Raw genomic sequence first — 26,797 nt, forward strand, 5'->3', positions numbered from 1 at the left:
GCCTCAGAAATGTGTTCCTGAGCAATACGCTTAACCCCTAACTGCTCCCAGAGGCGCTGTCCCCGTAGCTCCCCAATGCTCCTCACTGAGGATGGTTAAATGCAGATACCTCATTTCACTGTGTATGCAGATATACAGTAACACATACCACCAAGGAGTGTGGATTATTATTATTACTATTATTACTATTACTATTATTATTATTATTGTTATTATTATTATTATTATTATTATTATTATTATTATTATTATTATTATTATTACTATTATTATTATTTGAATTGACCTCTGATCTGTTTGTTTTCTCTCTGGATGCTCTTTTCCTCCTGGAGTTCAGATGGTGTTAAGTCGGGTAAGATCCTATCCCTTTACAAACATTTGTTTTTACCATTTAGAGAGAGAGAGGGTAAGTGGTTTTCTTTGGTTAAAATAAGTGTTAAATATATCTATGTTCTGATAGTACTCATCGATATAGAGTGTTTGTTCAGTAACAGGAGTCTCCATGTGTCTCCAGCTCTTTAGTAAACAGAAAATACATTTTCAGGTCGGGATACCAATTGTATCCAATCAGGATAGAGAATTCAGACAGGATACAGATTAAACAAGTGAAAAAAAAGTGATGACACTAAGAAATGAGCAGATACAACATTGGAACTGGAACACTATAAAAATGAAGCTGATAAATGGGTGCTCTTTCCCGATTGGCTGAAATGTTGTCACCTACCTGAAAATGTTTTTAAGAGCTGGGGAGACGGGGGACGGACACACACACACACACACACACACACACACACACACACACACACACACACACACACACACACACACACACACACACACACACACACACACACACACACACACACACACACACACACACACACACACACACACACACACACACACCCCTGTGACTGATCAAACACTCTATAGCAATGATTACTATCACAATATAGTGCTTTAACCTTTTAACAAAGCAATATCACTTACCCTACCTTTTAGGTGGTTAATCACAAACTTATTGACGCAAGTAAACGGTCTATTGTTTTAATATTGTGCATTGATGCTGATGTTTATCCTTGTCTTAACTCTCTTCCAGTCTATTTGGACCACATTCCCTCTCTGCGGCAGTCCCCAAGAGACCCATATTTAGGTTAGTACTGTGTGCTGACAAATACACATCCGTGGACAAATACGTATCATTTTGCGGGTCCTTGACATGAAACATGTTTGAGAACCACTGATATATAGCAACATAAGTAAAAAAAAAACTATTTGGATTTAGAAGACATTTGTAGAATCCCCAGAAGCAAAGATTTGAGTTAAAAATGTTCGCTTTGAAAAAAAAAAAAAATCATGTATATAAAGGTTTGTACAAATGTTCACGATAAAAAAAATGCAGATATACAAGAAATATACAAGAAAATTAAATAGCAGATAATGCACTCGGTGCCGCACTATGAGCTTGTAGATCTGCTATTTTTGAATAGCAAAAGAAATCTAAAAATCATACACAGATTCGTTCCCGGTCTTAACTCATTGGCCGCCATTATCGCATTAACGCGATCTAATAAATAGCGCGCTTGGCCGCCAGGATCGCGTTAATGCGATCTATGGTCTTTATTGATCTTTATGCTCTGATCACGCTATTCTGTTATGAATCAGGCTAAGTTTCGGGTTCCACTTACTTCAACCACCACTGCATCCGGTTCCATGACTTGGGTTCCGTTTTCGGTTTTACATTTTTCCCCCCAGTCATTTTCGACCATAATAGGGAAACAAACTGTTTTTCACACGCTATGAAAAACGATCGGAGACCTCCCCTCCTATAATCTATGGTCTGGGTGACGAACAGTCATCCCCGTTGTGTATCACAAAGTAATTTTCGCCGATAACAGAATCTGAGACATTTCACTTCCGGTTCATGTGTTTCACTGTGTGAGTGGGTCTGGGAGGGGGCGAGTGTGATCGAGAGGCGATCAAGCTTGGTATGTGCTGCTCCCTAGTGGTGGAACGATCAAAACGATTCAACTGTCCAGCTAGAGTTTCTATATGTGAATTAAATAACAAAATAACGAAACAAAAAAACACGAAAATCGCTTCCTACAAACCCATTGTAACATTTTAACCATGTTAGATTCATTGAAAACCCCCAGTCCTTGGTTCTGGTGACTGTAACGGAAAATCACATTTATATTCCTGTCTAATTATTGATTTACTAATATTGAATTATTATTCATCTAATTTGAGTATTACCGTTATACCGTATGACTGGATTCTCCTGAATTATTATAATTATTACTACACATTGTTCTGATTATGCCTGAATGGAGTGTTCTAGCAGGGAACGTAAACATGGAAGATAAGGAGCCATCTGCATTGGTGTTTACTGGGAAAGGAGAACTGCTTAGCCAAAATACTGCACCGGGGCCATCTGATTACATTTGTATCCTTATTGGGGTTAACCTTTCACCCTCCTGGAACTCTGTATTTGCCAGACCCAGGGGGTCGGCCTACAGGAGGCTTTGTCTGTCGGTCGGTCTCTCCCTCTTTTCCTCCCTAGCCATTCAGGAACGCTTCATATTTCAACCACCAGGGGCAACAGAGCAGGTCTGGACTTGCTACCATTTGAACCAGCAGTGAAACTTACTGCTGTTGTCCGTTGGATTACTTTTAGGCAATTTTGTTGTTCTACATAACTTATTTCAGAGGTTTATTACTACACAAGCAGCATAGTAAATTACCTAAACTTATGAAATGCTGGATTCAAAGCCCTTCTGCCCATATTCTGTGCACTGACTGACAAGGGACAGGTGAATGTAATCAGACTGGAAGGTTTGCTGGTCTAGCCTACACACCAGCAAACCAAATCTACAACCAAATACCCCTATACACAAAATGTTACACACACACAAAATGCCTAAAATGATTTATACTTTTAACTTATAAAACGGTTTGTAGGTGTGTTGCCTACTAGGAATGTGTTCCTTCTGGGTCTGGCAGAACCAGGTCTCCTGGTCTTAGTTTAGTTTTCACCAACACTGAGTTCGGTGTCAGACTCCCGTTGCCTTCCGAGGCGCTGTCCGTTTTCTTTTAGCACTACTTCCTGTAAACGCAAAATAGAGAATAAATAAGTATTACACCTATATTAGGTATCCTCTAAAAAAATATATATATATATACATATATATATATATATATATATATATACATATATATATATATATATATATATATACAACGTATCACAATTTTTATTTATTTATAATAATATCGATATTTTCGGCAGTATATCGATTAGTTATCGCGGGAGAAAGTATCGCGATATATCGCGATATCGATATATCGTCCCACCCCTAATATATATATATATATATATATATATATATATATATATATATATATATATATATATATATATATATATCCTACTATATAATTGGAGTAACCTCTGTCTGTCTTGGGTGGTGGGTCGTCGACCGGGTATGGGCTAGTATATTATAATAATTATTATTATAATAATAATTGTAATAATAATAATAATAATAATAATAATAATAATAATAAAAAAAAAGAAAAAAAAGTATACTGTATATATTTTGCATCACCATTTGCTTGTTGTCCTGTAGAGAACCCCTGCATTGTGTGGTGGTTTTCCACTTGTTCCTGGCTGGAAAATGACATTTAATTCCCTTTAAGCAGCACATCCTACTGTTCTTCATTGTAACACACAGGAATGTGTTTTATTTTCTGTATTTGTCTCCCTCCCTGCAGGCCTGCCGTCTCTGGTGACTCTGTACATGAGTTCAGAGTCTGGCTCCCTGTTCTACCTGTGTCACTCCTGTGAGGAATCAGTCTCTGACATAAGTGAACATTTCACCTCTACTGAGCACTGCCGCAACTACTACGTAAGTGTTGACCACCACCTTATACAGAGATGCGGGATTTGGGGAAACCACAGAGAAATAGATGGAGACGGCGGTCTTGTGCATCCGTTCACTGTCAACTGTTGTTGTGAAAATACGCCAATCTCAGAGACAAATATTGTACCTTTACTCCATTACAATTATTAGAAAACTTTAGTTACTAGTTACTTTGTAGATTTGTATTATTATTACAAAACATACATTAACCACTTCAGCCCTATATATATTTTGGCCATTTGAAAATAGCCGATCTACAAGCCTTGCGATGCGACGCATCGTGAGCTTGTAGATCGGCTCCGGGGGGCGTGGTTTCCCCAAATCCCCAGTGCGGTCCCAAATCACGCTACAGAGATACACATCATCTTGCATAAATGCTCTTTGTAATTGAGATTTATCTTTCCTATACTTCCCAGAACTACACCAACCCAGACATACTGAGGTTCTCCTGGATTCACAACAATCATATAGAGCTGTGTGTGGATACCGCGGCCCACAGGGACACAAAGAAGAACTGGGAGCTGCACGCAGGGAGGATGCAGGTCTGTTGGCGATGCACAGAACACTTGAATTTTATCAGAGCGCTGCATAGTATATGTGATTGTACTTTTTTTTTTACATTATGTTTATTGTTTCTGCTATCTATAATGTGTATGTGTGTAATCAGTATAATGTTGCGTGCATGTAACTGTGTGCAGGCAGGGCATATAGTCATATGGAAAAATCCCTATCACAGGTCAGAGAGCTCATCACTTTGTCTGACTGTGAGAGCATAGCTCTGGGTTAACCACTTTCAACATGATAGCACTGGATGTCATTATAGGCCAAATATTTTATTTTCAAAATCTTCAAGAATAGCGAAAACAGGAGATTTACAAATCTCACAAGGCGTCACGATGCGACGGCGGATGCGTCGTTATCTCAAGACGTAACTTTGCAAACAATATTTTCACTTGTGTCTGCTGATCACCCCTGAAGCCATAGGGGATTAGTCCTGCTAATAATGGAAACTATCAGCGCGATCAACTTACAGGTCACCACAAAACATAAATTAGCAGAGATTACATTTTACCGTCCCAAAATGTTATTAAAGGTGTTATTAACATAATAGATTACTGAAACAATTCATTTTCCAAATCCAACATGGGCAAAATAATGTCTTTGATGTTGTAACCAGAAGGAACAGTGTGGTTGATGGTTTCAATATACATGAGCTGTTTTATTCCATCTTTTCTGTGTTGTGTACAGGTTGTGGACATGCCTAGAGATTTGTTTGATACGGTGAAAGGAACCAGTTATGTCAAAGGTACATGCTGCTGCCCTCTGCTTTATTATATTGACTTTGCCTACAGAGCTAAAGTGTAAAATACTATGTACATACATTCTGTTTGGTGACGTAACTCGTAGCTCTGTTGTCATTACATCTGTTGTCTACTCTATGGGGAAGTGCTTCTTCTCAGAAAGAATGTAGTGACCTATAGGATATTATGGAATGCTGTTGTCAGAAACTGTACATTACAGTATACATATTTATTGTCTCCGCCAGGCCAAAGGCGTGGCCGAGACTATGTTTTGCATAGTGCTTCAAATCATGAACGACTTTTCATATTCCATCAACATTGCTGGCCCACAATAACCTACCTGACCTGGTGGAGACCTGTGCTCCGAGGAGCACTTTTTCTATTTAACTGTAAAATAGACTGTCACTCTAAAATAATGTAGAACACAGATCCCAGATTTTGAAGTTATATTATTTACTTGGATGTTAAAGCACAAGGTCACTTGTGGTAGAGGTTTGGGTTGTGTAGTGACAGTACCTTGTCATGATTGGTGAGATATCTAGCGCCATTGATTGGAAATAATAATAATAAAAAAAAGTTTCCTCATTGACTTGACCAATATGTAACCAAAACCCAGTATTTCTGTTTTTATCAAATTTTTTATGTCAACTTCCTGTTGATTTTTACTATTCTATGGATACAGTCCGGGTTTACTTCCCAATACAAATGTCTAAATCTACATCAAGTTGACATTTTTCATTACAAAAACTAAATCTGCTTTGTTTGCATTTGTGACTTTGAGAGCTGTGCGATGTAAGTAAATGAGGAGACTATTTTTGGATTATTAATTTAAAAAAGAAACGGCACAATGGAACAAGATATCTCGCCAATTGGATTAGTTTACACCATGACGAGGTAATTCATTACAGAACCCAAACTTCTACCAAAGTGTCCTTCTGCTTACGGACTAAAACACTTGAATTCTTGAGCGGTTACAAATTCACGATTCTTCTCACTCTTTGACAGCGATGCAGACTCTGAGTCACAATCCCTACCTTCTGGGACTGAAGAGGACCACAGGTCAGTTGATGAGCTGGTCCATGGCTTCTCCATGGGTCGCCTCATCATTTATTATTTTGTGTTCCCCTCAATGGCTTCCGGTTGCTGCCAGCAGCCACTAGTACAAAGCCCTGTTAACCTTTAGGATTTGATCCAACCCCATACCCCAGCATGCACACTTAGAATAGCTAACACAGGAATGCTTTACAAGCCTTCCCCTAAAACACCCTGGACAACGCTCCACGCGTCCCAGACTCTTCTCCCTTCTCTAAAACACCCTGGACAACGCTCCACACGTCCCAGACTCTTCTCCCTTCTCTAAAACACCCTGGACAACGCTCCACACGTCCTAGACTCTTCTCCCTTCTCTAAAACACCCTGGACAACACTCCACACGTCCCAGACTCTTCTCCCTTCTCTAAAACACCCTGGACAACGCTCCACACGTCCCAGACTCTTCTCCCTTCTCTAAAACACCCTGGACAACGCTCCACACGTCCTAGACTCTTCTCCCTTCTCTAAAACACCCTGGACAACGCTCCACACGTCCCAGACTCTTCTCCCTTCTCTGAAACACCCTGGACAACGCTCCACACGTCCTAGACTCTTCTCCCTTCTCTAAAACACCCTGGACAACGCTCCACACGTCCCAGACTCTTCTCCCTTCTCTAAAACACCCTGGACAACGCTCCACACGTCCCAGACTCTTCCCCCTTCTCTAAAACACCCTGGACAACGCTCCACGCGTCCCAGACTCTTCTCCCTTCTCTAAAACACCCTGGACAACGCTCCACGCGTCCCAGACTCTTCTCTCTTCCCTAAAACACCCTGGACAACGCTCCACGCCTCCCAGACTCTTCTCCCTCCTGGCTCCCAAGCTGTGGAATAAACTCTCCATTGCAGTCAGAACTGCAGACAGACTCGCTCCCCGTTTTCCACTGCAGTCTGAAAACTCACCTCTTCAGGCTCTACCTCACCTCCTAGTACTCCTCCATGCATGTATACTATGCTATACTGTACTAGTTATACTAGGCAGATATGACACAAAAACATGTTTATTTGTGTTTATTTTATTGGCTTGAACACAAATTAAGTTAAGAATAATATAATATTTAGATAAGATGTTGTTTAGACAGATGCTAGCGTTGATGTTTACCAGATATCCTAGTTTTCCTAGAAGCACTACTGTTCTCTATTCCATTTTACTCATGTGACTCCTTATCCTGTAGTTTGGTGAATACGGTTCATGCCGTTTACTCTTAGGGTCAGGGTTAGGGTTAGAGTTTTCTAAATGCCTAAATTGTAATTGTAATTTATGCAGTTTAATTGAACCCTTCAGTGAAAATAATAAATAGATCTCTTCTTTATCATCACAATATTTATCTATCCACAGCTGCAAGGCCAAAAAAGATGTCGATACAGACATACCTGGGAACCGCCAACAGGAAGCATCCTCTTCTAGGTCAGTGCTTTGCATCCAGTGTTGATTTTGAAAGCAAGTCATTTAGTCTTTTGAATTAAATTCTGTTTAGTGTTAGTCATATTTTAGTCACCTGAAATGTTTTACTTTTAGTCTAGTTTTAGTCAACTAAATATCATAAAGATTTTAGTCGACTAAATCTACAGCTGATTTAGTGATGCCGTCGAAATGGCTGATTTTCACTTAGCTGCATGCCGATGCATAGCTGATCTACAAGCTCACAACGCGTCGCAGTGCGACGCGTTGTGAGCTTGTAGATCAGCTACTTTCGGTGTGTGACACCCGTGCCCAACCATGATGACTTGTCTTAGTTCTACTGGATCTCTTCTCCACTCATCCCTCCCTAACATTTTAACCCATTAAGACCTGGAACGCATCTGTGTCACTTTAGATGTCTTTGGCTATACAAAAATAGCAGATATACAAGCTCATAGCGCGGCACCGAGTGCCGCGCTATTAGCTTGTAGATCTGCTATTTTTGAAAAACCGTGAAAATTATTTTTTATATTTTTTTCCGAAACACTGTTGGGATTTTAAAAAAAAAATAGTAGCGGCCTCAGGTCTTAATTAGTCATCATAGCTTAGTTTTTATTAAGTTTTCATAAGTGAGAAAAGGTAGTCGACGAAAAAAAAATCGTCATAGTTTTAGTCGACGAAATCAAACAGTGCTTTTCCTCCCTGCAGGTCTGGAGCACCTGGTGGAATGCAGCTGTGAGGAGCAGACTGACAGACGCTTATATCTCTGCACCGTCTGCAAACTCACTCTAACCGACTCTAAGATCATCAGACATCTCCTCAGCTTCTATCACATCCACCGATACATTGTAATTTTGCTACACTCTGATTGTTTATAAAAAAAAGAAAGGAAATGCTCCAGTCAACATGCTCAATAAGACAGTGGTCCTCAAACCTTTTCATGTCAAGGACCCCCAAAATTAGTGGTTTTGAAGGAAAGTAGGGTTTTACACTCCTTGTGGCTTTTGGTAGGGCATTCCACATTTTTTGTTGCATAGTAGGAGAACGAATTCAAACCCTTTTTAGTGCCAAATCTGGGTTGAACGTGATTAGTGGCGCTACCTCTGGTATTATGATTGTGGACATTTACATTTTTTGAGTAGTTTGACAGGTACATGGGTGTCTTTGTGGTGTAGTGTGTCTTGCAGACCAGGCCCATTGCAAGTTGCTGTACTCTGTCCTCTACCCTGAGCCATCCGACCCTTGCAAAGTGAGCAGGGGTTAGATGAGTTGTAGGTGTAAGGCCAAGAAGTAGCCTTACTAGTTTTTTTTGGGATGTCTGGAGCCTTGTTTTAAGGCCTTAGAGGTGTTGTGGTACATGCATAGTCGAAAAGTCCAGTAGACTTTTTAAAATCAATTAACTGATGATGGAAATATACTAATGTACTTAGGGGGCGTGGCTTTGATGCTAGGCCTTGTACGAGTGTTGTTGGGTAGCCTACTACATTGACCTGGGTGTGGTTTGTGTCTCCAGAATGCATGGCATCCCTCTACTCTGCAGTTCTACAGTTCCTACACCTACAATCACATGTTTCACAACATGATGCGGGATTTAGCTAAACAGATGGAAGAAATCCATGGAACGACCATCACTGATATGAAGGTAATGAAGTACAGTAACACTCTAGAAGTAAATGATCATCAGAAATACATTTCCTAAGATGCTCTGGTAGCAGAGGTGGGACAAAGTCCCTATGTTGCAAGTCCAAGTCGAGTCTCAAGTCGAGTCTCAAGTCTTTGCTCTCAAGTCCCGAGTCAAGTCCAAGTCAACACAGCCAAGTCCCAAGTCAAGTCCAAGTTCTCAGCTTTTTGTTTCGAGTCCCACACAAGTCCTTAGCATTTTGGTTCGAGTCCCACACAAGTCCTAACCTTTTGTTTCGAGTCCCAAACAAGTCCTAACCTTTTGTTTCGAGTCCCACACAAGTCCTAACCTTTTGTTTCGAGTCCCACACAAGTCCTAACATTTTGTTTCGAGTCCCAAACAAGTCAAAATGTTAATTCAAGATATGTAAAGATTTACATAAATCATGACCATTTTTCACAATTTGCATTTGTTTTAAAACAAGGGTTCTTCCAGGCCAACAGAACGCAGATACTGTACTTATAATTTCCTCCTTGAGGACGGGGTTTAAAAGGGCCCTTTTTAATGAATATAATGTAATTTTGTACAATCTGTATGGTAGAGTATGTTACTACAATATAACTTATACAATCAGGGTGGTTGTATTTTGTCTCCCTGCTCTTCTATTGAGACATTTAGATCATGTCAAAGGCCATGTCTCACTTAGACACAGGATCTGACACAAATTCAGTGTATCCTCTGATCAAGCAGGCAGGCTCTATTATCACAATGGTGAAATTTCAGCACTTGCACTGGAAACCGCGTTCAAATCCGGGGTAGAAGAGGAAATGTATATAGCGCTGAAGTGGTCAATGTATGTTTTGTATTAATAACCAAAATCTACAAAGTAACTGGTACCTAAAGTTTTCAAATAATTGTAGTGGAGTAAAAGTAGGCTAATATCTGCCTCTGATATGTAGTTGAGTAGAAGTAGGTAGCTGATATATTGCACTTTTACCTTAGCGCTAGGTATACTCTTGGTTGCTTGTTTTTGCAGAAAATGCACTTAAGACTTCTGGTGATTAGTAGTTTCGTTCCCTACCTATGTTGAATGCACTTACTGTAAGTCGCTTTGGATAAAAGCGTCTGCTAAATGACTGTAATGTAGAAGTAAAAGTACTGAAAATTGCAAATACTTCAGTAAAGTCAAGTACTTGAGTAAATGTACTTAGTTACTTTCCACCACTGGTTATAGTTTGCTCTTAGCACGCAGTAATGTTAATGTGAAGTATAGGTCTTGCCTTGCATACTGCTTTTCTCGTCTTGTCTTCCACCTTGTAATCTTTAAAACCGAAAGCTATAACTGCTGGAGTTGACATTTTATTCCACCTGGCTTCAGTTCCAGCAGCGACGGCAGGAGTGAAGCCGGTGTGTTGTTTGTTTGGTAACGTGCAACATGTGGGCCAGTGTTGCCAAGTATCGGGAGAGAAACAAGCGAACCAACTTCCAAAAACAAGCCAAAAACAAGCCAAAGTTTGTCCAAAAGTTAGGGTAAATAAGCAGCTTTGGCAACACTACACTAGGTGTCACTGACGGCCGGGATTTCTGACTAATAACATTATAGTTGATGCACACTTTTTAAACATTTTTGGCTTGCTTAAGTGACTTGAAAGTGACTTGAAAAGACTTGAATTTTCAAGTCAAGAGGGCTCAAGTCAAGTCAAGTCTCAAGTCTTTAGCGTTCAAGTCAAGTCAAGTCTCAAGTCTTTGGCATTCAAGTCCCAAGCAAGTCCAAGTCTATTTTTGATTTGGTCAAGCAAGTCTAAAGTCATCAAAATCGTGACTCGAGTCCAAGTCGAGTCTCGAGTCCAAGTCCCCACCTCTGTCTGGTAGTGCACTGTATGTCAGTTTTAATAACTGTAAGACCTTGTGTTTATAGAAAGTGGTCCTGGAGCCTGCTTTGTTCTCATCAGTGGAAGATACTTACTACACAGAGGGTATGTTTTTATTTATTTAAAATGTTTAGTTCCAGAGTCAGAAACACTATTCACATTATTATTCCTACTGATGGGCACATTCAGGGCATTGGATTTATTTTTAATAGATAGAGCTTAGAGGAGGCAATTCAGAGTGCTTTAGACAAAACATACATTTTCTTTCTTTTTCCTTTATTTATTCAGGGAAGCCCATTGAGAGAAAGCTCTCTTTTTCAAGGATGCCCTGATAACAACATATAAAATACATACATAATGAGAAACGATAACAAACATTTGAATCACATTACAATGTCACAGATGCAAAGAAACATAGTGTTACATGAAACAGATGCAGTCACTATGTAGTGTGTCCTCAAGAAGCACCCTGAATGTCTCTATTGAGACCAATCGCACCAGTTTCAGAGAGTCCTGAAGTTTGTTCATGAAAGCAGTTTTTCCTTGTTCACTGCTCTTACGTGGACTGGTATATCTAATGCGTGTTTGTGAACGTGTTGAATGTCCAGTAACCTTTGGTTCAAAAGCATTAAGATATGAAGACACGGAGCATTACATAACAAAATCACAATCCGTATAAAAGCATTGAATACAATTATTTTTGTTTTGTTTTAAATGAAACCAAAATAAGGGAATAGAATTACAGTGCAGAGGAAATTATATTAAAAAAAAACATGTCCCTATATGTAACCATGTAACCCTCACTGACCATGTGTAGCCTTGAAGATGCTGGAAAACTGGAGGAAGGAACGCAAGGAGAGCAGCTTGATGACCAGCATCACACCAGGAGACAAGCTGGGTAAGTATTACACTGAAGGAATAATATGATGTACCAATAAAAGTACCAAAAGTAAAAGTACTCATCACGCAGAAGGTCCCATTTCAAGTTTTCAAACTGTATCAAAATCTTTTGAAAATGGCTGATCTACAAGCATTGTGAGCTTGTAGATCGGCTATTTTCAAATGGCCGAAATGTATATACAGTAGGGCTGAAGTGGTTAATGTATGTTTTATAATGGTAACTAGTAACTCAAGTTTTCAAATAATTGTAGTGGAGTAAAAGTACAATATTTGCCTCTGAGATGTAGTGGAGTAGAAGTAAAAGTACTGAAAATTGGAAATACTCCAGTGAAGTAAAAATACCTCAAAGTTGTACTTAAGTACATGTACTTAGTTACTTTCCACCACTGCAAGCTGTGTAAGTATTAGACTGAAGGAATATGACTTCATGCATTTGTAAGGGTTTGTCTCATGTGTTCTATGTAAAGTTTAAGGTTCCCTGTTCCTCTCAGAACCTATTCTTCTAAGAATCCTTGTCTTTTTTTTCCCAGTGTTGTCTGTATGTTTTTCAGTTCATGTCCCTGACCAGTTGAACCCCAGCAGCACCTCTCCAAAAAGTGAGCTTTTTTTGTGGCATACAAAAAAATTACTTCATAAACACAGATCATCTGACGTTCTCTTCTTTCTTACTGCTGTACATTTGATTGAGGGGTACAGCCCAGTGTTGATTTCGTCGATTAAAACTATGACGAATTGATTTTTTTTCACTGACTAAAACGAAATAAAAACTAAGCTACGATGACTAAAACTAAGACTAAATATATGGATCGGCTATTTTCAGCATGCAACCATGTGTAAAATCAGCCATCAAGGCACGCCAACATACATTTTAGTGGACTAAATCAACTGTAGATTAAGCGACTATAATTTTATGATATTTAGTCGACTAAAACTAGACAAAAACTAAAGCCTTTCAGATGACTAAAATATGACTAAAACAAAATGGATTTCTTTTCAAAAGACTATGACCAAAACTAAATCAAAATTTGCTGTCAAAATCGACACTGATACAGCCATCAGAATTGTGTCTGGTTTATAAAACACTTTCTCCATTGATGGTATCCTTATAACACACTCATAATTATTCATAATGCTTTCATTGCTTTGTAACTATGATCAATAATCATTTATTGATTATAGTTGATAATAAAGCATTTTATAAAGACTTATATCGTCAAGTATTAAAAATGTAATACTTCATAATTTTTTGCAAGGATCATAGTGTATTATTATAATGTCATAGTTGTAATATACACAATAATTGTATTATGTATTATAAGCACTTATAATAACTTCCTTTCCCCATTAGGAAGAATTTCCTACACAAGGGATTTTTTGATAGAGCTGAGAAATTGTCCTGCGGCCCAGACGAATCCAGAGTTCTTGTTTTTTGTAAGTTTAACACGTCAGTACAACAGTATCTAGTGGCCGCCATCACTAGTGTCAAACAAGCAACCGCTTTACTGTTTTTAATGGCTTGATTATTTTCCCCAGGAGCCCCGGATTGTTCTCAGACCCTCGCAGTCACACCTGGCTGCTAAGGGACCCTCGCAACCACAGACACCCCTGGTTGCTAAGAGACCCTTACAGTCACAGACACCCCTGGTTGCTAAGAGACCATCACAGTCACAGACACCCTTGGCTTCTAAGGGACCATCGCAACCACAGACACCCATTGCTGTTAAGAGACCCTCGCAGACACAGACACCCCTGGTTGCTAAGAGACCATCTTGGTCACAGACGCCCCAGCACCAGTCTGCATCCAGCGCGGCCACACGTGGTGGTAAGCTGCTTCATCAATTTACAATCAACAATTTAGGTGTTTAGCAGATGCTCTTAATCCAGAGCGATTTACAGTAAACAAGGAAAACACCAGGTAGTACGTCAAATGCATAGAAATAGTATGATCTAGGATCATAGGTAAACCAAGAACCTATCATCAGTCTAAACAGTATAATTTAAAAAATCACACCCAGTGTGAAGTGGGCGGTGTGGTCACAGTGGTCATCACAGTGATGGAAGTTCACTTAAAGAAAAGTAATATTGTGGACCAACCATTGTACACCCCTAACTTAAAAAAAAACATAAATGTTTATAGTGCATAGTCCTATTTATAGGGCTATGCACATGTGTCATGTTTCACTAGCCAATCACAGTCCTGAATAGACTGTGATTGGCCAATCACGGTGCAGGGTTAGGGGGGTACACTGGTGGCCAATCACAGCGCAGGGTTGGGGGGGTGCAATGTCCAAACCTCACATATAGGGGCGTTTTCACCGCCCAAAAATCTATAATCTGTGTGCACACTATAGCAGTGGTTCTCAAACTTGTTCATGTCAAGGACCCCCAAAATGATATGTATTTGGCTGCGGACCCCCATCTCAAAAATATTTTGTGCCAGGGATTTATTTTTAAATAGCAGATCTACAAGCTCATAGCGTGGCACTCCTGAAAGCGTCATTGACAGGCCACTTTTTCACTTTGGAAGCTCTATTCATATATATTCAGCTGCAGACTGCAATTATTAACATAAAAAATGATGTGAGCCGCATCGCAACCACCCGAATGAAACAAGGGGCATGCTGTACGTTCTTCTGTGGTTATGTATAAAATAAATAAAAATACATTTTCAGGTCAGGAAAGAGGACCCCACAAAGATCTGAAAAGTTCTGGAAAATGTTGAAAGATTTTGCTAATCTGTGTGTGTGTGTGTGTGTGTGTGTGTGTGTGTGTGTGTGTGTGTGTGTGTGTGTGTGTGTGTGTGTGTGTGTGTGTGTGTGTGTGTGTGTGTGTGTGTGTGTGTGTGTGTGTGTGTGTGTGTGTGTGTGTGTGTGTGTGTGTGTATATAAAAAATATTGCAGCTTGTAGATCTGCTATTTTTTAATAGCCAAAGAAATCTTAAAATGACACAGATGCGTTCCCGGTCTTAATGGGTTAAACATCTGTGTTTCATGTCTTGTGTTACCATCTGGTTCTTTATCCACATACTCATATTTCTTTCTCTTCTTTTTGTATTTTGTTGTTTTGCATCCAGACATATCTTACATACTGAGCTGCCAGGTGAATATGAATTATAATCTCACCTTTAATCTCACCTTTAATCTAATCTTTACATTATCACCAACGCTGTATACTTGCCTCTTTCTAAAACAATGATAAAGTACAATGTAAAATAAGTAAAGATGATGCTGATATTCATTCATTTTGTCTGCCCGGTCAGGTCTGCAGTATGACATTTGAAACCACGTCGCAATATTCTAATCACGTGAAAGGAGAGGAACACAAGCAGGTGAGACATATTTTCATATGTTGTTCACAAGTTAGAATATTAATGAATTTACTTGCCCAGAACTTGATTAAATGTGTCCCAATAAAATGTCTGTCTGTCTGTCTGTCTGTCTGTCTGTCTGTCTGTCTGTCTGTCTGTCTGTCTGTCCGTCCACAGAAAATGAAGACTATCTTTGTGACAGAAGGTACTACAGTAAACCCTGTTATCTCATGGTCTGTTGTTGTCCACATGTACTGTATGTGACATTGATGCATCTTGTTTATTCTAAACCCTCTGTTCTACAATCACAGCAGATGAACTGGAGAAAGGACGAGGTATGATTTATTATTATTCTACTTGTTCTATATGTTGGAGAGGATTTCAAACCTAGCTCTTGTAAACTAGCAGACAATCATATGTAGTGTTAATATGTTGCATTTTGATTTTGTTTTTTAGTCATATTTTAGTCATCTGAAATGTTTTACTGTTAGTCTAGTTTTAGTTGACTAAATATCATAAGATTATAGTTGACTAAATCTACAGTTGATTTAGTCGACTCAGATGTATTTTGGCGGTGCCTTGATGGGTCGTAATGGCTGATTACTCGGTTGCTTACTGAAAATAGCCGATCTACAAGCTCACAATGCGACTCGTTGTGAGCTTGTTGATCTGCTATTTTCAGAGCGCAACACCTGAGCGCAACCAAACATAAAATGCCTTGTCTTTTAGTTCTACTGGATCTCTTCTCCACTAGTTCCTCACTAACATTTTTGTCAAGTTTTTATTTGTTGACGAAATTGTCAATATATTTAGTCTTAGTTTTAGTCGTCGTAGCTTAGTTTTTATTTAGTTTATATTTCGTTTTCCTCAGTGAAAAAAGGTAGTCGATTTTATTTTATTGATCGTGAACTACAGTACTATCTTAACTGAAGCTTTCTCTCTCATCTTAGTGTACTACAGTACTATCTTAACTGAAGCTTTCTCTCATCTTAGTGTACTACAGTACTATCTTAACTGAAGCTTTCTCTCATCTTAGTGTACTACAGTACTATCTTAACTGAAGCTTTCTCTCATCTTAGTGTACTACAGTACTATCTTAACTGAAGCTTTCTCTCATCTTAGTGTACTACAGTACTATCTTAACTGAAGCTTTCTCTCATCTTAGTGTACTACAGTACTATCTTAACTGAAGCTTTCTCTCATCTTAGTGTACTACAGTACTATCTTGAATGAATGCCAGTACATCAAGAAAAAACATGGGGTCAAGGGTGAGTTACAGTAGTTACTGCATTATGTGGAATAAATATATTATGCCAGTATGATGCCATTCAAGAGCTACATTTTGCTACATTTGTTTTGTACTTATTGTAATGAAAAGGTAATCTTGTTCCACAGTTTGCAAACACAAATGACTCTTGTCTTCAATAATAATGAATGGAGCATTTCCTCTGGGATAGGTCTCCTTCATATATGTATAATATGTATAATAATGAATGGAGCATTTCCTCTGGGATAGGTCTCCATCATATATGTATAATATGTATAATAATGAATGAAGCATTTCCTCTGGGATAGGTCTCCATCATATATGTATAATATGTATAATAATGAATGGAGCGTTTCCTCTGGGATAGGTCTCCATCATATATGTATAATATGTATAATAATGAATGGATTATATCCTCTGGGATAGGTCTTCATCATGTTGTGACGTGCGTCTGCAGCCGTGCTAATAGCATTCCTCTGTGCGTGTGCTGCGTCTGCCAGTCTACCTTCCCCGGGTCCAAGTTCAGAGCCCATCTGGGTGATCCAACACACATCAAACACACTGTGGTGAGTCCTTTGTTTCTGTCCAGTTCTGGTTGTGTATAATGTGTGTTTGTATGTTTTGATTTGATTTGAAGTCTATTACTACTGTACATATCAAAGAGACCCCCATGTGTAACCTCACTTTTTATTAATTTAACATTTTGCTGGACCCTGGGGCCGGCCTGGAATGTCCTTTACTGACTGACTGACTGATTGACTTAAGACCCTGGTGCTGGCAGTGAAAAGAACAGCTCCTTCCTACCTCCAGGCTATCAAGCCTACACGCCTGCCCGACCACTTCGGTCTGCCTCCTCGAGGCGACTGGTTTCCCCGTCGCTCAGTGGTCCTTCTGAACGATCTCTGTTCTGGCCCCACAGTGGTGGAATGAACTCCCCACTGATGTCAGGACAGCAGAGTCACTGCCCATCTTTCGCCGCAGGCTGAAAACCCACCTCTAGGAAACACTACCCTGACCCTTCCTCTTAGCCTTACCTACTTGTTGACAATTATTTGTACGAGCTCTTGTTTTATTGGATCTTGTTCATTTGATACACTTATTGGTTTTAGCTCTTGCTCATTTGATTTTCCTATTTGTCTCATCCGTTTAAAAAAGTAGTTAGCTGATGTATTGCACTTTTACCTTAGCGCTAGGTATATTCTTGGTTGCTTGTTTGAGAAGAGAATGCGCCGCCATAGCTGAGTGGTTAGTGAGCCCGCCTAGGGAGCCAGAGACCCTGGTTGCCCCAGGTTCGATTCCAGGCCAGGCCAGCATATGTGTTGATTTGTCCCTGAGCAAGACTCTTAACCCCTAATTGCTCACAGGTTCTCATTGGAAACAAGACCGCAAGGACTTTCATGAACGACCTGTTAAAAGGAATTATCCTTAAGACTTCTGGTGATTAGTAGTTTCGTTCCCTACATATGTTGAATGAACTTATTGTAAGTCGCTTTGAATAAAAGCATCTGCTAAATGACTGCAATGTAATGTAATGTCCTCGGTTTTAACAAACTAGAGTTTTCTACTTTGTTCTCTTGGATAGGTGCACCAGAATGCTGCTCAGTTACCAGTTGTGAGTGAAGGGGTCCTAAAACCCCAGGTCAGGGAGGAGGAGGAGAATGCTCACATGATGCTGAAGGTAAAAAGGCAAACAAAGCACATTGTGTGTTTTGCGATGTATTGCAGTCAGTGCTGTAAAACCTGACACGTTTTATTTTCCAGATAATTGATCTCCCAAGCAGGATCTTTGGCATGCTCAACGATGACTATCAGCATGGTGAGTATAACTGACCATATGTTATCAAACACATTGGAACTTGCAGTGGTGGAAGAAGTACTCAGATATTTTACTTAAGTAAAAGCAGCAATACCACAATATAAAAATACTCTGTTACAAGTAAAAGGCCTGTGTTCAAAATGTTACTTGAGTAAAATTATAAAAGTATTGGCATCAAAATATGCTTAAAGTACCAAAAGTAAAAGCACTAAAATGCCTGAAAATAGCAGATCTACTAAGCTCACAACGTGTCGCATCGCTGCGCGTTGTGAGCTTGTAGATCGGCTATTTTCAAATAGCCTATGTATAAAATAGGGCTAAAGTGGTTAATGTATGTTTTATAATGATTTATATCTGCAAAGTAACTAGTAACTAAGTTTTAAAATAATTGTGGTAGAGTAAAAGTGCAATATTTGCCTCTGAGATGTAGTGGATTAGAAGTAAACGTTTTGAAAATTGGAAATGCTCTTGTACTTAAGTACAGTACTTGAGTAAATGTACTTCGTTACTTTCCACCATCGGGAGCTTGTCAGGGAGGGACTATCTGAGGCCCACCTTTACACCATTTAACGGTTTCTTAATGATTCTTTGACAGTCTGCAAGACGCTTGATGAGCACTTATGCAAAGACTGGCAACGTGAAGGTTAGTGGTTTTATAATATAACAGTTCATCAGCTAAATAATGCTTGTGTTTTATTATGACATGTTATGTTTCCGTGTGTATGTAATATAGATCCAAACATCGTCACACTTGACGAGCTGCAGGACAGCCACACATCTCCTCAGCAGGGTGAGTACCACCCAAGACGGAAATAGCAAGACATACCATCTCCGGTTTACTTCCCGTATCTGCGTGACGTAGGTGGACGCCTTTTTAGGAGAGCGGAAGCAGGTTGGAGTCTATTCATTCCAATGGAAGAGTGAACGTGAACACAGCTTCTGAACCATTCTTTAGCCCCATGGTCACTGAACTAAATATTGGACCTAATCGTCACAAGACACATAATATTTACTAGATTTTCATACTAAAATGTCTTATATTTAAAGGGGTTCAGGAGAAAATCAACTTGGTTACTCTATCCCAGCAACACACTCAGATTTGGGAAGATATCTGAAGAGTCTATCTCCAGTCTGACAGACGAGACATGGAGGGCAAGTCATTTTATGCTTGGTTGAGCTCGGGTGTTGCGCTCTGAAAATAGCAGATCTACAAGCTCACACAACAAGTTGGGAGCTTGTAGATCGGCTATTTTCAGCATGCAACCAAGTGTAAAATCAGCCATTGCTGCCATCAAGGCACCGCCAGAATACATTTTAGTCGACTGAATCAACTGTAGATTTAGTTGACTAAAACGGGACAAAAACTGAAACATTTCAGATGACTAAAACTCTATTTTACTCAAAAACTAAATCAAAGTTTGCTGTCAAAATCATCACAGCTGTGTTCTTTTTTCAGTTCACGTCCCTGGCGAGCAGACAGAACTCTGTCAGAGTGATGTTTCAACAGAGAAACAGAACACCAGCAGCACCTCACATCACAACCCAGTGTCCACCAGTAGACAGAGTGATGTTTCAACAGAGAAGCAGAACACTAGCATCACCCCCCTTCACGACCCAGTGTCCACCATGAGACAGAGTGACGTTTCAACAGAGAAGGCAGAGGCCAGAGAAACCTACAAAAGCAAAAAGAAGCAGAAAAAGAAAGAAGAAAGTGAGCCTTTTTTTTTTGCACAAACAAAATGTCTTCTATCATCTGAGATTCTCTTCTTTCTTCCTCCTGTGAATTTATTTAGTGAGTTTTTTTTTAAAGTATAAAGTTATTAAATAATATGTCAGTCATTTCTTTGTGTATTTAGGTCATTTGCCATGTCTGCCCCGTGCAACTGCAAAGCCTAAAAATCCAAATGTAATTTGTTATTCATATGTTCAACGACAACAACACAATTAAACCGTTAATCGCAATTATTTGTGTGACAATTAGTCGACATGTAAAATGTCATAATCATGACAGCCTTATGACAGCCCTACATGTTCATAATCATAACAGCCCTGTTTGTATTTTATTTGACAGGAAAGTCTCCAGGATTTGGCGTACTGAGCTGCCAGGTGAATATGAATTCTATTCTCACCACCATAATCTTGGCATCATCCCATTTCTGACTAATAAAGTATTCAATCAATCAATTAATCAATCAATCAATCAATCACCACACTGTAACTGCTTGCCTCTCTCTATAATTCTGTGAAGTACAATAATGTAAGATAATCCAGTGGACCAAAGAAAAATGATGCTGATGTGAATTAACATTTATTTTGAGGTCTGCAATTGGACGGTGGAGAACACAAAGGATTATTGTGCTCACGTTCAAGGACGGAAGCACAAGCAGGTGAGACATATTTTCATATGTTCACAAGTTGAATGAAATGATCTGATCCATCCATCCATCTATCCACCAACGTTATTGTCACGTCAAGTGTTAAAAGTGGGTGACATTCTTGTTTGTGCAGGCTCACACTATTGCAAAGAAAAAAGAAAAGTAGGGAAGAGAGAATACAAATATTGAAAAAGAAACGCATACAGTACAGTAGAGTGCATACAAAATGTCTTTATATAATGTATACCCCGCTCAAAAACGTGTCTGTCTGTCTGTCTGTCTGTCTGTCCACAGAAAATGAAGACGATCTTTGTGACAGAAGGTAATACAGTATACTCTGTTATTACACGGCTTGGTTGACTTCAGCGGTGTGTTATTTCTGGATAATGACCGATGAGCTCAATAACAGTCCGCTGTCTAATCAAAGACTCGGAGCACCTGCTCATACCAACCTGCGCTGCTTGATTTTATGCTGTATCCAACATGACAGTCATGTAAACAAACACACCATGTCATTTGCAGCTAAACATTGCTCTCAAGAATGTTTTTGAAAACATTTGAGGCGAGAAATAGATGATTCAGTAACCAAAAATGTGAAAATTCTACTAATTCTACGGCAGTTGATGCTTCATATCCATAAGAGTAAAACCACCGGGGTCATTTGTTTATTTTTGGAACACAGTTCTTATTTGATGCGATATTAAACACGACTGTGGGAATTCAGAACGGGGGGGGAAAAAACGCCCAGGTAGGATGTGTAAATTATGTCAGACTTCGGTGCTCTATAAGCGGGATAATTGATGATTATGTGACCCTGTCGGGATTTATTTTTCCTGTCAATTATCCCTTGCTTATGGTAAATGGTGCATTTATATATCGCTTTTATCCAAAGCGCTTTACATAGATTGTGCATTACATTCACCCGTTCACACACACATTCACACACAGATGGCGAAGGAAACCATGCAAGGCACCAACCTGCTCATCAGGAGCAATTAGGGGTTCAATGTCTTGCTCAAGGACACTTCCACACTAACTCTGGGGGAGCCCGGGATAGAACTGGGATCGAACCTTATCTCATGGTCTGTTGTTGTCCACATGTACTGTATGTGACATTAATGCATCTTGCTTATTCTTAACCCTCTGTTCTACAATCACAGCAGGTGAACTGGAGAAAGGACAAGGTATGATTTATTATTGTTTTTATGTATTACTTGTTTCATATGTTGGGTTATCAGAGATGCTGTGGAGAGGATTTCATAATGAACTCTTGTGATAGTGGAGGAGTTCTGCTTAAACTATAGCAGATGATCATAATTCTGTCATTCTTTTGTCATTGACTGTAGACTTTAAATTGAACTTAATTTAAGCTTTCTTTCACCTCAGTGTTCTACGATATTTCCACGTGTCAAGAGATACTATCGTACCTCAAGAGCACACAGCGGGCAGAACCAGTCATCGGTGAGTTGGGCTCCATTATCTGTAGAATCACTGCAGACAGGTATGTGATATGATGCCATTTAACTCTTTCACTGCCAGACTTATTTATTTCTGGCTGCGTGCACCCACTGCCAGTGATTTGTCGATGTTCTTACCTTTTGAAGTACAGTATAGCCACAGAATATGTATCTCCATTATGCTCAATCCCCTGATAGTTGGTAATCACTGGGTGTTTCACTGTGCTTCCACGAAAAGTCAAATGACTCTTTTCCTTCATTAATAATGAATGGAGTGTTTTCTGTTGGCCAGGTCTACTTCATATTGTGACGTGTGTCAGCAGCCGAGGTGACGGCGTTCCTCTGAGCGTGTGCAGCGTCTGCCGCTGTGCGTTCCTCGCCTCCTACTTCAGAGCCCATATGTGTCATCCTATACACATCCAGGAGACTCTGGTGAGTCCTCTCAGAACCACATCTGCTGGGTCAGTGGCAGTAAAGTACTTTACTTTACAATTTTGAGTTACTTTTTTACTTTACTAGAGTATTTCCAATTTGCAACACTTTTACTTCTACTCCACTACATCTCAGAGGCAAATATTGTACTTTTACTCCACTACAATTATTTGAAAACTTAAGCTACTAGTTACTTTATACAGATATAAATTGTGATATTATAAAACATACATTAACCACTTTAGCCCTATTTTATACCTAGGCTATTTTCAAACATTTTAGTACTTTTACTTTTGGTACTTTAAGTATATGTTGAGGCCAATGCTTTTGTACTTTTACTCAAGTAACATTATGAACACAGGCCTTTTACTTGTAAAAGAGTGTTTTTATATTGTGGTAGTTTTTATATTGTGGTATTGCTACTTTTACTAAAGTAAAATATCTTCTGAGTATGTCTTCCACCTCTGGTCAGTGGTGAAACGTTTTCATGCCAAGGGACCCCTAAATGAATGTGGATTTGGCCGCGGACCCCCATCTGAAAATCTTTTGTGCCAAGGACCCCCATACAAGATGTGTGGTGTTAAAAATGATGAAAAAGATGAAAAGATCATCCCACCAAAATGAAAGATATTCAAACATTTTTGAAAATATCCGTTTGTATATATTAGCGTTAAAGTGGTTAAACTGATATTGATATCAACTCATTTTGCTGGGGACCTCCCGGAACCCACTCGAGGGCAAAATGGAACCAAATGGACCCTTACAGGTCCGTTCTGTTCCATTTGTACACTCTCAGAGTTATAGCTCCATAAGGGTCCATTTGGTTCCTAACTATCAATCATTTTGCTGGGCACCCCCTCAAGGACCCCCTGGGGGTCCCTGGACCCCACTTTGAGAAACACAGATCTAGGTAATCTTCTGTATCTACTGTATGTAGCAACTTCAGAGAAACCTCACACATTTATTTGTCAGAAAGAATCTCCTTGACAACCTGTCATCATTATGGTGGGACAATAATACCTAACCACGGGACTTTGTATGTGTTGTCTTTTGTGTTCTAGACGCACCAGAATATCAATTCAGTCACAAATCCACATGTGAGTGAAAGGGTCCTGACATCACTGGCCTGGAAGCAGGAGAACGCTCAAGGAGCTGGACCCATGGTGCTCAAGGTAAAATGGCAGACAAAGCAAATTTGAGGTTGTCAGGCGATCCTTGATGTATTGCAGCCAGTGTTTATTTCGTTGACTAAAATTATGGCGAAAAAAGTTTTTTCACTGACGAAAACTAAATAAAAAACTAAGCAATGATGACTAAAACTAAGACTAAATATATTGACAATTTCGTCAACAAATAAAAACTAGACTAAAATGAGGGACTAGTGGAGAAGAGATCCAGTAGAACTAAAAGACAAGTCATTTTATGCTTGTTTGCGCTCGGGTGTTGCGCTCTGAAAATAGCAGATCTACAAGCTCACAACGCGTCGCAGCAGATCTGCTATTTTCAGCATGCAACCAGGTGTAAAATCAGGTATTACCACGCCATCAAGGCACGGCCAAAATACATTTTAGTCGACTAAATCAACTGTAGATTTAGTCGACTAAAATCTTATGATATTTGTAACCCATTTTTTCAGCCAGCGCCAATTGCCTAAGTAATCCTGGGCGCTACTCTCCCTCTGCCAGCCTGGGGAGAGCCCTGAACTGACCTCATGCTTCCTTCAATGCATGAGGAGTGAGCAGGCCGATTCTTATCACCCGACAGGGGAGGAGTTTCCCCGGTAGGACGTAGCGCGTGGAAGGAACACGTTATTCCAACCAGTTCCTTTCCCCTCCATCAGGCGCCCCGGCTGACCAGGGGGAGGCAGTATAGAGACCAGGATTACTGCAACTTGACTCATTTTTTCCCTTTCTTTCTTTCTCTCTTTCTCTCTTTCTTTCATCCTTTCTCTCTTTCTTTCTTCCTTTCTTCTTCCCTTCCAGATAATTGAGCTCCCAAACAGGATTTTTGCCATGCTCAGTAACGACTATTGGCACGGTGAGTACTGGCCTTTGCCATCAAATGATGTCAGGCTTGTCAGGGCGTGGCCCACCACCACCCCACTGTCCTGTACTACGTATATCTAAAGGCCCACCTCCACCCCACTGTCCTGTACTACGTATATCTAAAGGCCCACCTCCACCCCACTGTCCTGTACTACGTATATCTAAAGGCCCACCTCCACCCCACTGTCCTGTACTACGTATATCTAAAGGCCCACCTCCACCCCACTGTCTTGTACTACGTATATCTAAATGCTTTTTTAATGATTCTTTAACAGTCTGCCAGATTCTCAACACGTACTTCCGCAAAGACTGGCAACATGAAGGTTAGTGGTTTTAATATAACACTTCATTAGCTAAATAAGGTTTGTGTTTTATAATGACGTGTTCTGTGTTGGTGTGTATGCATAGTTCCAAACATGGTGGTCACACTGGATGAGCTGCAGGACGGCCTCACATCTCCTCAACTGGGTGAGTACTGAGTACCAACAGTACCTTCACAGGAATTAATACTGAGTACTGAGTACCAACAGTACCTTCACAGGTATTAATACTGAGTACTGAGTACCAACAGTACCTTCACAGGTATTAATACTGAGTACTGAGTACCAACAGTACCTTCACAGGTATTAATATATTTAACTATAACTATACTGTGTTAAGCAGATTATAATACATTATAAGCATGTTTATAATGCATTATAGACATCGGCTTCATAGGGAGCCAGGATCATTGAATATTATAAAGCTCATAGTTTTACTCTGTGACTAAATGTTTCCTCTAAAAATCTCAAGATAAATGATAAACAAAAAAGACCCTCGGAGTCACAGACACTTCCGGGTGCTCAGGGCCCTTCGGAGTCAACAACACTGGTGGGTGTTCAGGGACCCCCGCAGTCACCAACACCCCTGGATGCTCAGGGACCCTCGCAGTCACCAACACCCCTGGGTGCTCAGAGACCCTCGCAGTCAGAGACACCCCTGGGTGTTCAGGGCCCTTCGGAGTCAACAACACCGGCGGGTCTTAAGGGACCCTCACAGTCAGAGACGCCCCTGGGTGCTCAGGGACCCTCGGAGTCAGAGACACGCCACCATCAGTCTAGCTCAGCTAAATGTGGTAAGCTTGCAGGCTCAGCAATATGCCAAGATAAAATGTGGGAAAACATGAATTGGAAGCATTCTTTCTAACAGTGTCAATGTTAAACCCCTTTCCCCTCTGTCTGTCATCATGCCAGTCAGTGTGTTTTAGTAGAACCGTTGGACTGACTCAGTTGTAATTTTCCTTTTCTGTTTATCATTTTAAAGCTACTGCTGAGCCCCCTGGTGGTGAAATGACAGCACAGCATCCCACCAATACAGAGCCTCCAACTGCAGTCTCTAAGCTGGAAGGTGTGTGTTGTGTTGTGTTGTGTTGCGTTGCGTTGTGTTGTGTTGTGTTGTGTTGTGTTGTGTTGTGTTGTTTTAATCATCTGTGTTAATTTTCATGTATTGTGTTATTCAGTGTTGATTTTGTCGACTAAAATGTTGGTCGACTACCTTTTTTCACTGACGAAAACTAAATAATAACTGACCTATGACTAAAACTATTAAATATATTGACAATTTCGTCAACAAATAAAAACTAGACTCAAATGTTAGTGAGGGATCTAGTGGAGAAGAGATCCAGTAGAACTGAGTCATTTTATGCTTGTTTGCGCTTGGGTGCTGCGCTCTGAAAATAGCAGATCTTCAAGCTCTGCGACGCGTTTTGAGCTCGAAGATCTGCTATTTTCAGAGCATGGGCTTGTAGATCGGCTATTTTCAGCATGAAACCAAGTGTAAAATCAGCCATTATGACGCCATCAAGGCACCGACAAAATACATTTTAGTCGACTAAATCAACTGTAGTTTTAGTCCACTATAATCTTATGATTTTATAGTCGACTAAAACCAGACTAACAGTAAAACATTTCAGATGACTAAAATATGACTAAAACTAAATGGAATTTTAT

At 39.9% G+C, this 26,797-nt stretch overlaps 1 protein-coding gene across 1 annotated transcript in view; it reads left to right on the plus strand.

Moving 5' to 3' along the window:
• Positions 1-312: 312 nt before the first annotated feature.
• The window catches only part of LOC308094882 (uncharacterized protein), a gene marked incomplete at both ends in the record, with an annotated part of 94,409 nt that continues 67,924 nt past the window's right edge, over positions 313-26,797 (plus strand). Inside the window, 33 exons of the mRNA XM_080441705.1 lie at positions 313-352; positions 1,100-1,153; positions 3,775-3,908; positions 4,340-4,465; positions 5,172-5,229; positions 6,230-6,283; positions 7,656-7,724; positions 8,427-8,566; positions 9,232-9,360; positions 11,258-11,315; positions 12,028-12,108; positions 12,641-12,706; positions 13,459-13,541; positions 13,644-13,932; positions 15,184-15,209; positions 15,370-15,438; positions 16,610-16,685; positions 17,111-17,250; positions 18,267-18,362; positions 18,446-18,500; positions 19,096-19,143; positions 19,234-19,290; positions 19,957-20,211; positions 20,572-20,606; positions 20,819-20,887; positions 21,170-21,197; positions 22,036-22,059; positions 22,262-22,336; positions 22,625-22,764; positions 23,826-23,936; positions 24,747-24,801; positions 25,085-25,132; positions 25,218-25,277. Of these exons, the coding sequence (XP_080297831.1) occupies positions 313-352; positions 1,100-1,153; positions 3,775-3,908; positions 4,340-4,465; positions 5,172-5,229; positions 6,230-6,283; positions 7,656-7,724; positions 8,427-8,566; positions 9,232-9,360; positions 11,258-11,315; positions 12,028-12,108; positions 12,641-12,706; positions 13,459-13,541; positions 13,644-13,932; positions 15,184-15,209; positions 15,370-15,438; positions 16,610-16,685; positions 17,111-17,250; positions 18,267-18,362; positions 18,446-18,500; positions 19,096-19,143; positions 19,234-19,290; positions 19,957-20,211; positions 20,572-20,606; positions 20,819-20,887; positions 21,170-21,197; positions 22,036-22,059; positions 22,262-22,336; positions 22,625-22,764; positions 23,826-23,936; positions 24,747-24,801; positions 25,085-25,132; positions 25,218-25,277 (2,848 nt within the window). The remainder of the gene's footprint in view (positions 353-1,099; positions 1,154-3,774; positions 3,909-4,339; positions 4,466-5,171; positions 5,230-6,229; positions 6,284-7,655; positions 7,725-8,426; positions 8,567-9,231; positions 9,361-11,257; positions 11,316-12,027; positions 12,109-12,640; positions 12,707-13,458; positions 13,542-13,643; positions 13,933-15,183; positions 15,210-15,369; positions 15,439-16,609; positions 16,686-17,110; positions 17,251-18,266; positions 18,363-18,445; positions 18,501-19,095; positions 19,144-19,233; positions 19,291-19,956; positions 20,212-20,571; positions 20,607-20,818; positions 20,888-21,169; positions 21,198-22,035; positions 22,060-22,261; positions 22,337-22,624; positions 22,765-23,825; positions 23,937-24,746; positions 24,802-25,084; positions 25,133-25,217; positions 25,278-26,797) is intronic.

Source organism: Gymnoscopelus braueri (assembly GCF_963280865.1).
Source record: "Gymnoscopelus braueri genome assembly, chromosome: 11".
Taxonomy (NCBI): domain Eukaryota; kingdom Metazoa; phylum Chordata; class Actinopteri; order Myctophiformes; family Myctophidae; genus Gymnoscopelus; species Gymnoscopelus braueri.